The 15,544-nt window shown below is 41.0% G+C and overlaps 3 protein-coding genes across 3 annotated transcripts; all 3 read left to right on the forward strand.

Annotated features, from left to right (window-relative positions):
- The first annotated feature begins 1,715 nt into the window (after window positions 1–1,715).
- Window positions 1,716–3,203, forward strand: LOC139117865 (uncharacterized). Its single transcript, XM_070681099.1, has one exon. It carries the CDS (start codon window positions 1,716–1,718, stop codon window positions 3,201–3,203), a length of 1,488 nt encoding a protein of 495 aa, XP_070537200.1.
- A 44-nt stretch (window positions 3,204–3,247) lies between these two features.
- On the forward strand, window positions 3,248–5,159 carry LOC139117867 (uncharacterized). Its single transcript, XM_070681100.1, has 2 exons — window positions 3,248–4,046; window positions 4,090–5,159. The coding sequence occupies exons 1-2, from the start codon at window positions 3,248–3,250 to the stop codon at window positions 5,157–5,159; spliced, it is 1,869 nt and encodes a 622-aa protein (XP_070537201.1).
- A 6,824-nt stretch (window positions 5,160–11,983) lies between these two features.
- Window positions 11,984–12,340, forward strand: LOC139117868 (uncharacterized). Its single transcript, XM_070681101.1, has one exon. It carries the CDS (start codon window positions 11,984–11,986, stop codon window positions 12,338–12,340), a length of 357 nt encoding a protein of 118 aa, XP_070537202.1.
- Window positions 12,341–15,544: the final 3,204 nt, after the last annotated feature.

The following is a 15,544-nucleotide window of genomic DNA, read 5'->3' on the forward strand; positions in this document are numbered from 1 at the left end:
CACTGCCTTTGGAAAGTAGTGTATCGCGGTTTTGACATACTCGTCCCTTCACCTCATGTGGATATTTTACCAAAGAAATGTTGATAATATGGATACCTTTGACATCTGTTGTGCCTCCAGCACGGATCATTTCGTAAAAAAATGTGCGGTTTTTACAGCAATATTTTGGCAGAAATGTAAATTAAGCAAGTGTCTGCTTTGTAGTGCGATCTGTCCAGGGTACGCCTGTATCCAAGTCGGGGGCGGGGTGCCGTCCCCCCTCCCCGGGGTTCGACAGAACGTAATTTACTAGAAACCATGCATCAAAGAGGCCTTGAAGTTCGACGATTCGACGTTTCACAAGGGAACAACGCTTTCCTGTACGGTATCTGTACACAATTAGCACTCTTTTGCAGTGGTAACTTTTTCCTAGTTAATTGATGAGTTTACCACTCATTAAATGATAGCAGACAACTTTCATACTTGAGTAGCTTTTCTTATGCATAAACTCACATAAAATGTAATTTTTTTCGGGGGGGGGGAGGGGGTGTGGAAAACCTACCGACTTTATTATTGTTATTTGTTGTTGTTTAGACCCAAAACTTAATTCTGTTTATTGTTGTTTACCGCGTTTATTTTGAGTCCGGAAATTTGGCAAAATATGACATACTACAGTCAATGCTCTGAACACTTACTGCGCATGACATAAAAACTTCGCTCAACAGAGACTTTTCTAGAGCTTGGACACAGCTTTGAGAATCTATGTACAGGCGATGGCTGAACTTTGACCGAAATGCACATTTTCAGGACACTCATCAATGTGCGTGTACAATGATTTATTTGCGCGGACTGTCTTAACATGGACATATTTGTTACAAAGTTTCCGGCAACAGTTGCTTCATAGTTTTATTTATTTGTGTTATTTTTGTCGTGATTCTGGGTTAAATTCTCATTACTACTAGATTTCCCATCATGCTTTTTGAAACCTACAATGGCAACGCACATGGATGCGGCGTGCTGCTCTGTACCGTGAGTTTAAACGTAATAAACCAATGTTTTTTGTTCATCGAGAACTGTGAGTTTCTTCAGTGTCACTGGGAATGATCGGCGGCCAATATCTCTACACTAAATATTCCCCACACTGAACGGTGGCGACCACGACGGGAGAAAGATACTGGAAAGAGCGTGAGTACATCATATAGGACTAAGTGTTGTACACAGCATTGCATCATCAATCAAATTAGATGAAAGTTACCGTGGGAAAGCAGAACTGACGCAGTTGCAACGAGGTTTTTGCAGTCGAATAACTGTTGATCGCAGTGCTTACAAGCGTGTACAAAACATGGCATTTACCGAGGAGAGATTCAAACGACAGCTGGCAATTGCCGAAATCAAACTTGATGAAATTGCAGAGCTATCCAACAGTGAGGACACGGCAGATGTTACCACGGCATATGAACAAATAGGAGAGTTGATCAAGCGACTAGACAAATTGAAAGACGAGACAGCCGAATCTGTTGGAAGCAGAGTCGGACTTAGAACATGTGAAGGAGTGGACATCAACACAGAAAGTGTCCATCCAGTCATTTAGGGAGGCGCGGCAGCGTATCAGAAAACAGCTAGACGAAGCTGTGGAAAGAGACGTACAACTCAAGCTTGAAAAAGAGCTACATATCCAGCGCGTGGTAAATGAGCAACAATCAAAATACAGAGTTCAACAACAAATGGAAATTGAGATGGCAACTGCACGCCAACAAAAACGAGAGGAAGAGTGGTATAGACAGAAACTAGATTTCGAGAGACAGATTGAAGCCAGCCGTGCCGAACGAGTTGACCACAGGGGGGAGCATGCATCTTCAACAGCGCCCTCAACACAAGCAGTGAAGCTTCAGAAATATACAATCACACCATTCTCAGGTGACTACAAGGATTGGTTACGCTTTTGGAATCAGTTTACCGTAGAGGTGGATGGTTCTAATCTCGCTGAAATCAGTAAGTTTAATTACTTACTAGAGCTAGTGAAAGACAAACCAAAGGAGGATATCCTGGGGCTACCACATACCTCAGAGGGATACCAGGAAGCCAAAAGAATACTAGTCGAGACATATGGGAAGGACATTAAGGTGCACAAAGCCTTGATAAAGGAACTTGAGGAACTACCAGTAGTGACCAACATTCACAAGTTGCGTGACATTCATGACTTTTATAACAGGCTTGCCAGGATAGTTCGCACTCTCACTACAATGAGGAAACTGACTACTGCACAAAGCTCAGTCTACACTCTGATGGACAAGCTTGGCCCAGTGCGAGAAGTTCTCGTACAAAAGGACGATGATTGGGAAGAGTGGGGTTTGGAACAGCTTGTTGAAAATCTACGAAAGTATGTCGAGAGAAATCCCCTGAGAGCTGGTGATGATAAGATTACCACAGGGAGAAGAGATGATACAGCAAGACACACGTCATGGAGGAAAAAAGAAGAAAAGTTACTTCTTGGAAGTAATGGAGAGTCTAAACAAGGTCGCAAAATTAAGTGTGTGTATTGCAGTTCAGAAGATCATTCGAGTAACGGCTGCATGAAAGTACTGGATGTGGCCACCAAGAGAGCAATACTGAGAAGAAACAGGATGTGTTTCAACTGTACAGGATTTGGTCATCTTGCAGTCAACTGTAGATCCCGGGGATGCAAGAACTGTAAAGGAAAGCATCATACATCAATTTGTGACAAAGGGAAATCAACGCTCGATGTTTCGGACAATACCAAAGTAGAAAAGGGATTGAGCTCAGTGATGGATCATGCCTCAGCATTACATGCCACTGTTATTGCCAAAGTGGGAAAAGAGAAAGTTCGAGTCATGTTTGACACAGGCGCAGGGAGTTCATACATATGTACAGACTTGATCACAAAATTGCGCTTGAAGCCAGCGAAGACAGAACAGCGTTGTATTGAACAGATGTACGGCACTGTAAGGAAGATTGTTGAGGTGTACAGTATCACATTACAGTCCTTAGCAGTTGATGGTTTCTCATTCAATGTGGAGTGTGTGAATGCTGAGAAAGGTATATTAACCCACCTGCCTAACCCAGACATTCCTGCATTGAAGAAACAACACAGACGACTCAACCGGTTACATTTCAGCGAGGAAGAGACAACTGATGTTTCATTGCCAGTTCACATTATCTTAGGAGTGGCAGACTACCAGAGGATTCGCACGACAGAACTCTAGTCCTTGGAACCCACCCAGATAAGGATCCAGGAGCAGAGTTCACGATGCTGGGTTGGACAATTTCTGGACGGCAGTCAGGGAGAGAGAGTCAGACAGAGAAACAGTTCTTTTTGAGATCCAGCCAAGAAGAATTTGAGAAGCTGTGCTCACTGGATGTTCTTGGAATCAAAGACACAGATATAAAGGAAAGTGCAGCAATTCACGAAGAGTTCAAGAAACAGTTGACTAGGGCAGAGAGTGGATACTATGAAACAAAACTACCATGGAAAGAAGATCATGTTCCACTTCCTACAAATAAGAGCTTGTGCACAGCTCGGCTATACAGCACAACAAAGAGACTAGAGAGAATCGGGAGATTAGAAGAGTACGACAAAATCATGAGAGAACAAATCAATATGGGAGTGATTGAGCCTGTACCAGCCAATCAAACAGGGGAGACAGTACATTATGTCCCACATCAAGCCGTCATTCGAGATAAGGCAGAAACAACAAAGATGAGAATAGTATATGACTGCTCAGCTAGAGCCAACATGAGAAGCCCTTCACTCAATGACTGCCTAGAGACAGGGCCACCGCTACAACCACTTTTGTTTGACATCATTGCAAGAAATCGCATGCGAAAGTTCTGTATCACAGGAGATATTCAGAAAGCTTTCCTGCAAATCAGAGTGCACGAACAAGACAGGGATGCACTGCGAGTTCTGTGGTATAACAATCTACAAGATCGTGAGGTGACGGAGTACAGATTCACACGAGTGATCTTTGGAGCGACGTCAAGTCCATATATTCTCGGTGTAACACTGCAGAAGCACATTGAGGACTATGAACAGGAATCCAGCAACAGTACACAGCTTGCTGGAAGATACATATGTTGACGATATTCAAGGTGGTGGAAACAAAGAAGAGGATGTTGCGACTTTCAAGGTGGAGTCCACCAAAATACTGTCAGAGGGTGGTTTCAATCTTCACAAATGGCATAGCAACATCGATCACCTCAGCGCAGAGAACGACAAGCAGGAAGAAGATACTTACACAACAAGGTCGGTTGGCAACACATCTAGCAATGAGACAAAGATTTTAGGTATTCCATGGAACAAGGAGGAGGACACATTGACGATCAGTTTTGAATCATGTCAGAAGAGCAGTGAACCAATCACTAAAAGGAAGATGTTAGCTGATATCAACAGCATCTTTGACATACTTGGATGGAGTTCTCCAGTTACTATCACTGCGAAGTTGATCTTCAGTGAAGTGTGCCTTCTTCAGCTACATTGGGATGAGGAAATTCCAGATGAAATTCAACGGAAATGGCAGATGTGGATAAACAGCTTGCAGCGTACACCAACCATAACTGTACCACGCTGTGTGTTCACTGACAACCCAACACATTATGAGATGCATGGATTTGCTGACGCAAGCAAGACTGCTGTTTGTGCTGCAATATACATCGTTGCGTATGAGAACTCAACACCGGTCAGCCAGAATCTACTCACAGCTAAAGCAAGAATCGCTCCTAAACATATGAGCATACCAAGGTTGGAGTTGATAGCCGCACATACCCTAGCCAAACTACAGAATAACGTCAGCAAAGCCTTGGCCAATTTCCCCATCACAGCTTGTCACAGTTGGGTAGACAGTACCACTGTTTTATACTGGCTGTCTAACCGTGGAGAATGGTCAACATTTGTGCGCAATAGGGTCAAGAAGATTGGCGAGCTAACAGAGTCTAAGTGGAGATATGTGCCAACAGCAGAAAATCCAAGCGACCTTGGAACTAGAGGGTCAGCACCAAATCGACTCGGGACGATGTGGTTTCAAGGGCCAAACTGGCTCTCAAGTGAAGGTGACAGACCAGTTCACACCAGAGATTTCCGAGTCAGAAGGAGCCAAGTCAGAGAAAAAGTCAACAAAGAAAAGAGAAGTGATGCTTCTACTGGAAGATGCAACTCAGAATGAGACGATAGCATGGTCACAAGAGCTTCTGAGCAAATTCAAATTCTGGAAGCTTCTACGCATAACGTCATATATGAAGCGTTTCATAGATGGCTGTAAGGGGATGAGACGAGTGGGACCACTCACTAAATCTGAGGTCACAGCATCAGAGAAGATATGGATCCACATAACACAGCAAACAAACGACATAACCTCAGATGTCACATTAGCAGTGGATGAAGATGGAATACTGAGGTGTCAAGGCAGAGTTCCAGGTTACAACCCTATCTTCATCCCGAGAAAATCTGCCCTGGCGAGACGTATCATTGACACTGTGTTACGTGCAGAGAAAACGAACAAAAGGGTGAACTCAGCAGTTAACGTTTAAACAAAATTTATTACGAAAATAAAACTAATTGCTAAGTTAGGGATAGGAGTACAAGCTTTAAAGTGTACAGACTACTTATCTCAGCTGGGACGGCAAAGCTCCAGTCTCAGAGTGTAACAGTCAGTCGGATGAATGAACAGTCCTTTGGCTTGCAGGCTTGAATTTGCACAAAGTCCACAGTATAAATCCAGCGTTGGCAGTGAAGGTCTTGAAAAGTCTTGAGAATGACTACTGCTGGAGTTTAGTAACACACAAGAGACACGATCCCAAAAGTCTGACTAGAAGCTGTGCACGTCCCTTTTATAAAGGCATATAAGAACAATCTAGAACTTTTATTGACATGCTAATTACTGTTCTAAAATTATCTCCCTTACACAACTAATCAACTTTCCAGAACATTCCAAACATGACTAATTGAATTCAAGGTTGTGAGGTCATTAAGGGCAGTGACCTTGAGAATGTTCTAGACTAATTGAACTCAGGTCATGATGAGTGTGGGGTAAATGACCTACATAACACACCCCCTCTTCAAAAAAAGAAAATTTTTCAAAGAAAAATCTTTCTTTTACAAATGTAATCTTGAAAAGGATTTAAGTACTCAAATTTTGTTTTACTCTAAAGTAAAATTTCTTGAAAGTGAACAACAATAAAATTTCTTGAAAGTGAACAACAATAATTTCTAAATACGAGAGAGACAGTCTGCAATTAAATTGTCTCTGCCTTTGATATGTCTAATGTCAAGATTAAACTCCTGTAACATTAAACTCCATCTTAGCAATCTCTGATTTTTGCCTTTAAATTTCTGCAGAAAAACAAGAGGGTTGTGATCAATATAAACCACTATTGGCTGATTTGAAGAAGTAACATAAACTTCAAAATGCTGTAAAGCTAATATCAAAGATAAACACTCTTTTTCAATTGTAGAGTAGTTTCTCTGGGATTTGTTAAATTTGCGTGAAAAATAGCAAACAGGATGATCTACACCATGACTATCCTCTTGCAATAAAACAGCACCAGCAGCCGTATCACTAGCATCTACAGCTATTTGAATGGCAAAGTGAAATCTGGTGCAGACAACACTGGGGCACTTTGCAGTATGGCTTTAAGTGTATCAAATGCCTGTTGGCATTGCTCTGACCAAACAAACTTTACTTTCTTTTTAAGTAAGTTAGTCAAAGGCTCAGTAATTGTGGAGAAATTTGGACAGAATTTTCTGTAGTAACCAGCCATACCGAGAAAGCGCATCAGTTGTCGTTTGCAGTTTGGTATGGGAAAACTTGAAATGGCACTGATTTTGGCATCAACAGGTTTTACCTCACCCTGTCCTACAGTATGTCCGAGGTAAGTTACCCTTGCCCAACCAAACTCAGATTTGGCAAGGTTGACAGTCAACATTGCTTTGCTCAGTCTCTCAAAGAACTTCCGCATGAGCTTGATGTGTTCCTCCCAGGTGTCACTATACAGGACGACGTCGTCAACGTAGGCTGCACACCCGTCTAGCCCGGATATGACGTCGTTGATCATCCGTTGGAACGTTGCCGGAGAGTTCTTCATTCCGAATGGCATCACCTTGTACTGGACAACAATCCGTCTGGTGTAACAAGGCGGATATTTCACGAGCACGATCCGTCAGAGGGACTTGCCAAAATCCCTTCAGTAGGTCAAATTTTGTCACATACTTGGCTTTTCCCACTCGGTCGATGCAGTCATCAATCCTCGGGATTGGGAAAGTGTCTGTCTTTGTTAAAGTGTTGACCTTCCTAAAGTCTGTGCACATACGATAACTGTGATCTGATTTGGGAACAAGTATGCACGGCGAACTCCAGTTACTTTTACTGGGTTCAATAAAGTCATTGTCCAGCAGGTATTTGACTTCTTCCTGGAGATATTTTGCTTTTGTTGGATTCAGTCTGTATGGATGTTGTTTTACAGGCTTACTGTCCCCAACATCAACGTCGTGATAGATGACGTTTGTCCTCGTTGGAACATCTTGAAACAGGTGTTTATATTCGTGGAGCAGTTCTTTCACCTGTTGTTGTTGTTCTGGCTGGAGGTGTGCCAACTTTGTAGACTCCAGCTTCTCCAGGATTTCTGAGTTCTGAAGCTTGACCGAGCCCAGCTTTGAGTTTAGAGTATTTTCACTCAAGTCAGTTTCAGTATCACTATCTTCATAATGGTTTGAACTGACTGCACTGACAGGCTGAGTTATAGTAGGATTATCCCTATCCAAATATGGCTTAAGCATATTTATGTGACATAGCTGTTTTTGTTTTCGCCTGTCAGGTGTTATTATGATGTAATTTAAATCACTCAATTTCTTATCAATTAGGTATGGCCCAAAGTAACGAGCATGGAGTGGTTTGCCAGGAACGGAAGTAGAACAAGAACTTTTTGACCTGGTTCAAACTTCCGTTTTGAGGTGTTTTTATCATATTTGGTTTTCATTGACTGCTGAGATGACTCAAGATTTCTCTGGCTAATTCACATGCTTTAGAGAGTTTTGTACGAAAATCTGACACATATTGCAAAATATTCAGACAATCATCATCGTCTGATAGGAATTTCTCTTTAACGAGCTTAAGTGGGCCACGGACTGTATGTCCAAATACAAGCTCAAATGGGCTAAAACCAAGAGACTCCTGAATTGACTCTCTAACAGCAAAGAGCAAAAAATGAATTCCTTCATCCCACTGCTTCTCTGTGTCAAAACAGTAGGTCCTAATCATGTTTTTCAAAGTTTGATGAAATCGCTCAAGAGCACCCTGACTTTCTGGATGATAGGCGGATGACCTGTACTGTTTAATGTCTAGCTGATCCATTACTTGTTGAAAAATACCAGACATAAAGTTGGAGCCTTGATCGGACTGGACACATTTAGGGAGGCCAAATAAAGTGAAAAATTTGACTAAAGCTTTCACTATAGTCTTTGTCTTTATATTTCTCAGTGGTATGGCTTCTGGGAACCGAGTTGATGTACACATTATTGTCAGCATGTACTCATTTCCTGATCTTGTTTTTGGTAGGGGCCCAACACAGTCTATTAGTATCCTACTAAATGGTTCTTGAAATGCAGGAATTGGCTGTAAAGGGGCCTTTGGAATGGTCTGATTGGCTTTCCTACCACTTGACATGTGTGACAAGTTTTACAGAAATGTGCTACATCCTGCCTGAGATTAGGCCAATAAAAGTGACTGAGAATTTTATGATAAGTTTTCCTGACTCCTAAGTGACCAGCCCAGGGAGTTTCATGGGCCAGGCGCAATATTTCAGCACGATAGGGCTTTGGAACCACAATTTGATGTTTTATAGCCCAGTCGTCATCAACCAAGACATCTGGAGGTCTCCATTTACGCATGAGAATACCAGATTTTGTATAATAGGAAACAGAGCTATCTGAAGTTTTACCTTCATCATCTACCCTGTCAAACAAAGACAAAATATCTGGGTCTTTGTGTTGTTCTGCAATGAGATTTGATCTAGAAAATGTCTGACTTTGGTCAGCAGAAGTTTTACTGGAAGTTTCAAATCCACGAGGGATAACGGAATGATCCGTGTCAAACACCTGACTGAGAAAGGTGTCATTTAAGTCAACATCTGTGACATTATTTTTGAGAGTATTTTGATTCTCGGAAGTTTTCTTTGACATGGCTCGAGTAATGGCACATGAAGGAAATAAATCGGGTATCTCTTGTTCAATTGGCTCTGGATCCTGATCTAAACTAGGATTATCAGTCACAAGTGGATTAGTAATGACCTTGTCCCCAGCAAGGTCGTTTCCAAGAAGAAGGTGAATCCCTTCAAAAGGCAAAAAAGGCCTAATACCTAAAGCCACAGGTCCAGAAACAAAGTCCGAAGACAAATAGACATTATGGAGAGGAACAGGAATGTAGTCATTACAATCTACCCCCTTAATAAGAACTTTAGAACCTGAAAATGACTTTTCAGAAAACGGCAGGGTATCTGCCAACAAAAGAGACTGGGAAGCCCCGGTATCTCTTAAAATTTTGACAGGGGTAGCGGAAGAGAAATCACTAGAAAGTGATATAAAACCATTATGAATAAATGGCTCGAAAATACCCATAATGCTATCTTGAGAAGAATTGACCTTGACCTCATTAATTGGGGATAAGAGGGGTTTAACCTCAGAAAATGTGTTGCACACATTATTAGACTCTAATTGAGTTGATGAAGAAATAAAGCCGGTTGGCTTAGATCCACTTTGACCACTTTGACCTTCACGTTTTCTTTTCAATTTGAAACACTCTGACATTAAATGGCCGTCTTTCTTACAATAATTACAAGAAAGTGTACCGAACTGTTTGTCAGAAGGAGATTGAGACTTGGGATCTGATGATGTGGGAGTGTTACTTGAACTCTGTGAACTGTTGTCATTTGATTTTCTACTCTCCTTTGAAAAATTCTTGGATGAAAAGGAGGAGTTAAATTTACCTGCATTGTTTCTGTATGAAAAGGACTGGGATGGTTTGCTGAGAAATGAAGATTTGTGGGTCAACGAATAATCATCGGCCAAACGTGCAGCAACCTCCAATGTATCTGCCTTTTGTTCATAGATAAACGTCTTGATGTCACTCCGGATGCACCTTTTAATTCCTCAATCAAAACAAGTTGTCGTAATTTGTCATAATTCTGACTGACCTTTTCAGAAGAACACCAGCGATCAAACAGTTGTTCTTTTGTTCGAGCAAATTCAACATAAGTTTGGTCTTTCGCCTTCTCACAATCCCTAAATTTCTGACGGTACGCTTCAGGCACCAACTCATAACCCTTGAGAATTAATTCCTTCACAGAATCATAATTTGAAGCCTGCTCTACTGACAACTGAATGTAAATTTCTCTGGCTTTACCCACCAAAGCACTCTGCAAAAGCATAGACCAGGACTCCTTAGGCCAATTCAGACTCTGAGCAATTTTCTCAAAATGGAGAAAATATTTGTCAACATCCTTTTCTTGGAAAGGGGGAACTAACCTGAAATGCTTAGTGATGTCAAACTTGTCCGAAGGGAAGAATTTTCCTGACTGTACAAGCTCTAAACGTTTTATTTCTACCTGTAATCGCTGTTCTTCTAATCGCAATTCTTTTTCTCTCTGTCTTCTTTCTTCCATTTCTAATCTTTCCTGCCTTTCTTTTTCTTTCTGTCTTTCTTCCATTTGCAATTCTTTTTCTTTCATTTCCTTTTCTAATTCCAATTTCTTAAGCTCCAAATCTGCCTGTCTCTCTTTTTCCATTTGTAATTCTTTTTCTCTCATTTGTAATTCTAGTTTCTTGATCTCCAAATTTGTCTGCATTTCTAATTCTAATTTTCTGAGTTCAGAGGTAGACTTGGGCTCATAATCTTTCAAGGTGGATTCCTCAAATTGGCCTAAATCAACCAGATGTTTGGCAATACGGTACTGTATTTCCCTCTTGCGCATAGATCTTTTAACTTCTACTTTAAGGAAATTTGCCAGTGCTATGAGGTTGTCTTTTCTGAGGGAATTAAATGTGTCCTGATCAAGGTCATCCATAAATTCGTCTGGTTTAAATTCCGCCATGATTAAATTTCGCTGAGTTCACAGTATACAGTAGTTTTGAAAAGGCTGTCAAAATGTTGTCAAACGGCTCAAAATATTCGTATCCCGGACGAGCCCCCAATTGTTACGTGCAGAGAAAACGAACAAAAGGGTGAACTCAGCAGTTAACGTTTAAACAAAATTTATTACGAAAATAAAACTAATTGCTAAGTTAGGGATAGGATACAAGCTTTAAAGTGTACAGACTACTTATCTCAGCTGGGACGGCAAAGCTCCAGTCTCAGAGTTGTAACAGTCAGTCGGATGAATGAACAGTCCTTTGGCTTGCAGGCTTGAATTTGCACAAAGTCCACAGTATAAATCCAGCGTTGGCAGTGAAGGTCTTGAAAAGTCTTGAGAATGACTACTGCTGGAGTTTAGTAACACACAAGAGACACGATCCCAAAAGTCTGACTAGAAGCTGTGCACGTCCCTTTTATAAAGGCATATAAGAACAATCTAGAACTTTTATTGACATGCTAATTACTGTTCTAAAATTATCTCCCTTACACAACTAATCAACTTTCCAGAACATTCCAAACATGACTAATTGAATTCAAGGTTGTGAGGTCATTAAGGGCAGTGACCTTGAGAATGTTCTAGACTAATTGAACTCAGGTCATGATGAGTGTGGGGTAAATGACCTACATAACAACTGTCATCTTCAGACATTGCACGGGGGAGTTGCAACTACAATGAGTAAAGTCAGAGAGAATATTGGATCCCAAAGCTACGATCCATAGTCAAATCTATACGACATGAATGCAGCTACTGTGCGAAGTATCGTGCAAAGGTGTTGGATGCTCCAGCTACATCAGCCTTGCCCACCTACAGAACGGAATTCACTGAGCCATTCGATGTGACAGGTGTGGACTTTGCAGGGCCACTCATGTACAAATCAGAAAAGCATGAGACCAGAAAGGCTTACATTGCCCTCTTCACGTGTGCTAGCACTAGAGCTGTGCATCTCAAGCTTTGCAGAGACCTGTCTGTGAATGAATTCAAGCGACAGTTGAAGGAGTTTGTTGCACGAAGAGGATCACCAAGAGTCATGGTGAGCGACAACGCAAAGACTTTCATCGCGACCAAACGGTGGTTGTCGACGTTGCAAAAGGATGAAGATTTGTTCAACTATTTGACAACACATAACATAGAGTGGAAGTTCAACATGTCACGTTCTCCATGGTGGGGTGGATTCTTTGAACGACTCATCGGCATCATGAGAGAAGTCTGTCGAAAGCTATAGGAAGAGCACTACTGAAATTTGAAGAGCTCGAGGAAGTTCTACTCGATGTGGAGACGTTCATGAACAACAGACCATTGTGCTATATGGAAGAAGACTTCGAGCAAGTAGTTATCACCCGAAACCTGCTGTTGCGTGGACAACCAGCGCGGTTTCTGGAGGAGAGCATCGATGACATGGATGACTCGAGAGATGTGATGAGTAAGCGGCTGAAGTACTTGAGATCCTGTAGAGAAAATGTTCGCAAACGTTGGTTGAATGAGTACCTTCACGCCTTGCAGGAACGTTGCAGTAAGAGGATTGAAGCAAAGGATCAGGAGTTACCAAGAAAGAACTCAATTGTTCTACTCAAGGACACGACCAAGAATCGAGCAAATTGGAAGATAGGACGGATTGTAGACAACATAGTGGGTAAGGATGGAGTGATAAGAGGATACAAGATCCGGACAGGCAGTGGCTATGTTGTTGAGAGGCCACTCCAGTTGGTGTGTGATCTGGAAGTCAGCGGAACTAACGACGCAACAGGGGTTGGCACTATAGCTGAACCAGAAGCTGACCCTGTGATTAACCAGACATGCACTTCAGCTGATGAAGAGGAAAGATCTCAAACCAACCAAGAGTTGAGACGCCCTGCTCGGCGGGCAAAGACTGCTGCGGTAGATCGCCTTGTTGGTGTCATTGCTAACGAGAATGAGGACGATTAGGAACCTCTATATTAAAGTAAAAAGTAACTTTAATAGGGGGAGGGTGTGGAAAACCTACCGACTTTATTATTGTTATTTGTTGTTGTTTAGACCAAAACTTAATTCTGTTTATTGTTGTTTACCGCGTTTATTTTGATTCCAGAAATTTGGCAAAATATGACATACTACAGTCGATGCTCTGAACACATACTGCGCATGACATAAAAACTTCGCTCAACAGAGACTTTTCTAGAGCTTGGACACAGCTTTGAGAATCTATGTACAGGCGATGGCTGAACTTTGACCGAAATGCACATTTTCAGGACACTCATCAATGTGCGTGTACAATGATTTATTTGCGCGGACTGTCTTAACATGGACATATTTGTTACAAAGTTTCCGGCAACAGTTTGCTTCATAGTTGATTTATTCGTGTTACTTTGTCGTGATTCTGGGGTTAAATTCTCATTACTACCAGATTTCCCATCATGCTTTTTGAAACCTACAACGGCAACGCACATGGATGCGGCGTGCTGCTCTGTACCGTGAGTTTAAACGTAATAAACCAATGTTTTTTGTTCATCGAGAACTGTGAGTTTCTTCAGTGTCACTGGGAATGATCGGCGGCCAATATCTCTACAGAAAATATTCCCCACAGGGGCAAACAATGTTTACATCACTTTAAAACAAGTACATTTTAATGTATGAAGGATGCAACAGTAAGGGGATTGTATCCCTCCAACGATTTCGAGGGATGAGATAATTTGGCGTTGAAATGTAAAGCTTTCACAGAAATTCTTCATTCATCGTGACTTGTTTTCTTTTATCAGTGAAAATGATCAGATTGAACTAACCCGTTATTGCTGTAAGTATGACTTGATCGTGTTTACCGCCAAAATTTGTCAAAAGTATTCTTGAAAACGATGAAACAGATACGCTTAACGCTTTAATCAGGTGTAGAACAGTCTATTAGAAATAACAAATCAAGAAACGAGAAAAGTTGGTATTTTGGGCTCATACTTATTAAAATGAAAATTTTTACACTCTTTCTGTCTTCTCCATTGGCTAAAGCAGCACAATATAAATTGCAACTAAGCTTACAGTTTTGCACTCTTCATAGTGACTCAGTGAAATCATTGTATACTATACGGAGATGTTTTTATCTTAAATTTTGTTTTGCATCAAACAACTGTCATCTGGTAATGAAGTTTGACAATGTTTTGTAACTGTTGGAACCAAATTCGTTGTTTCTGTGAATGTATATAACTCTCGATATAAACTTTGCATGACGTCACTTTGAGGAACGTATTTCATATTTTTCTATACTTTCTGTATGTTGCATATGTATAGAACACAGCGATTTTATGGGTATTTCTCTTTCCTGTCTGGTTCTATCAACATTACTCCAATGATTCAAGTTGGCAATAAAACAGCTTTTACGAAAAGTGGCTCAATTATACACAATTCAAGGCTACACTCACAGTGACATCTTTGTGAAGAGTAAAGCTGCCTTTCGCTTGTAATCACCTCAGACTCCCTAATTCTTTTGTAAACTGCTCGAATTTTCAGAAAGTCATTAACATAATTGACCTTCAACTTAATTTTAGAGTGTCTGGGCGGACATGTTCGCGATTAGACAAATAGACCTCAGCTGTTTATTTGAAATGAGCTTTAGTCTACTATTACTTTAGTGCTTTTGTTTCGTTTTTCCCCAGTTTCTCTCCTCCCCTGAGGTATCTTGAAATTTTTGGCTTATTGACAGAATAAAAGATAGATTTGCAAAACACAATGATAGCTGTGGACATTATCTGTGACAAATGTTTGGTATATCATGGTTTTGATAAATTAACTGTGGTTTCTTGTTCCTCTAAACTGTGATAAGTTATTAGCATATCAGCAGTGTATAGATGTCTGTATGTGTTGTTTGCAGCTGAGGGACGTGGGAAAATAATCCTAAGGGTGCATATTACTGTTGCCATAATTTCATAGACGCATATAAAAAGTTCACCAGGAAAATGGAAAATCATCCTAGAAGTGAAATCTGGACATTCCCTCATACCGAGGAAAAAAGTGGCTGTGTTACTCTTGCCAGCTCTTCAACAGTACGGACAAAGATTGGCGACAGCGAATATTTCTCTATGAATCGAATAAATTCTAACTGTACAGAAGAAAGCTACAACTAGAATGCCGAAGTTTCCGTTTCCTGAAAACTTGTCCGTTGGCGCTTTAGCATGATCAGTGAAGTCACGTGACTGGACAACCCTCGAAACGGACACAATATATTCACCGTTAGAATCCTTTGCAGTAAACAAAGACCTGATATGGTACAATGTATCTATTCTGTCTCGGTCCGATGCTATTTTAACATATAGAATGTCGCAGAAAGACAGGTCATCTAACTCTATAGAAAACAAGATCTTTCGGCGTCTTCTCCTCATCCTTCTCATCTTTTTCCTTCTCATCATCATCATCATCATCGTCGTCATCATCATCATCATCATCATCATCATCCTCATCCTCCTCA

This window comes from Ptychodera flava, chromosome 18 (assembly GCF_041260155.1).
Source record: "Ptychodera flava strain L36383 chromosome 18, AS_Pfla_20210202, whole genome shotgun sequence".
Taxonomy (NCBI): domain Eukaryota; kingdom Metazoa; phylum Hemichordata; class Enteropneusta; family Ptychoderidae; genus Ptychodera; species Ptychodera flava.

What these genes read in the sequence shown, in the direction of transcription:
- LOC139117868 (XM_070681101.1), top strand. Translation starts at nt 11,984, where the DNA reads ATGTACAAATCAGAAAAGCATGAGACCAGAAAGGCTTACATTGCCCTC.
- LOC139117865 (XM_070681099.1), top strand. Translation starts at nt 1,716, where the DNA reads ATGGCAACTGCACGCCAACAAAAACGAGAGGAAGAGTGGTATAGACAG.
- LOC139117867 (XM_070681100.1), top strand. Translation starts at nt 3,248, where the DNA reads ATGCTGGGTTGGACAATTTCTGGACGGCAGTCAGGGAGAGAGAGTCAG. An exon ending in TGAACAGGAATCCAGCAACA is followed by an intron (nt 4,047 to 4,089) that starts GTACACAGCTTG and finishes ACGATATTCAAG; the next exon opens with GTGGTGGAAACAAAGAAGAG.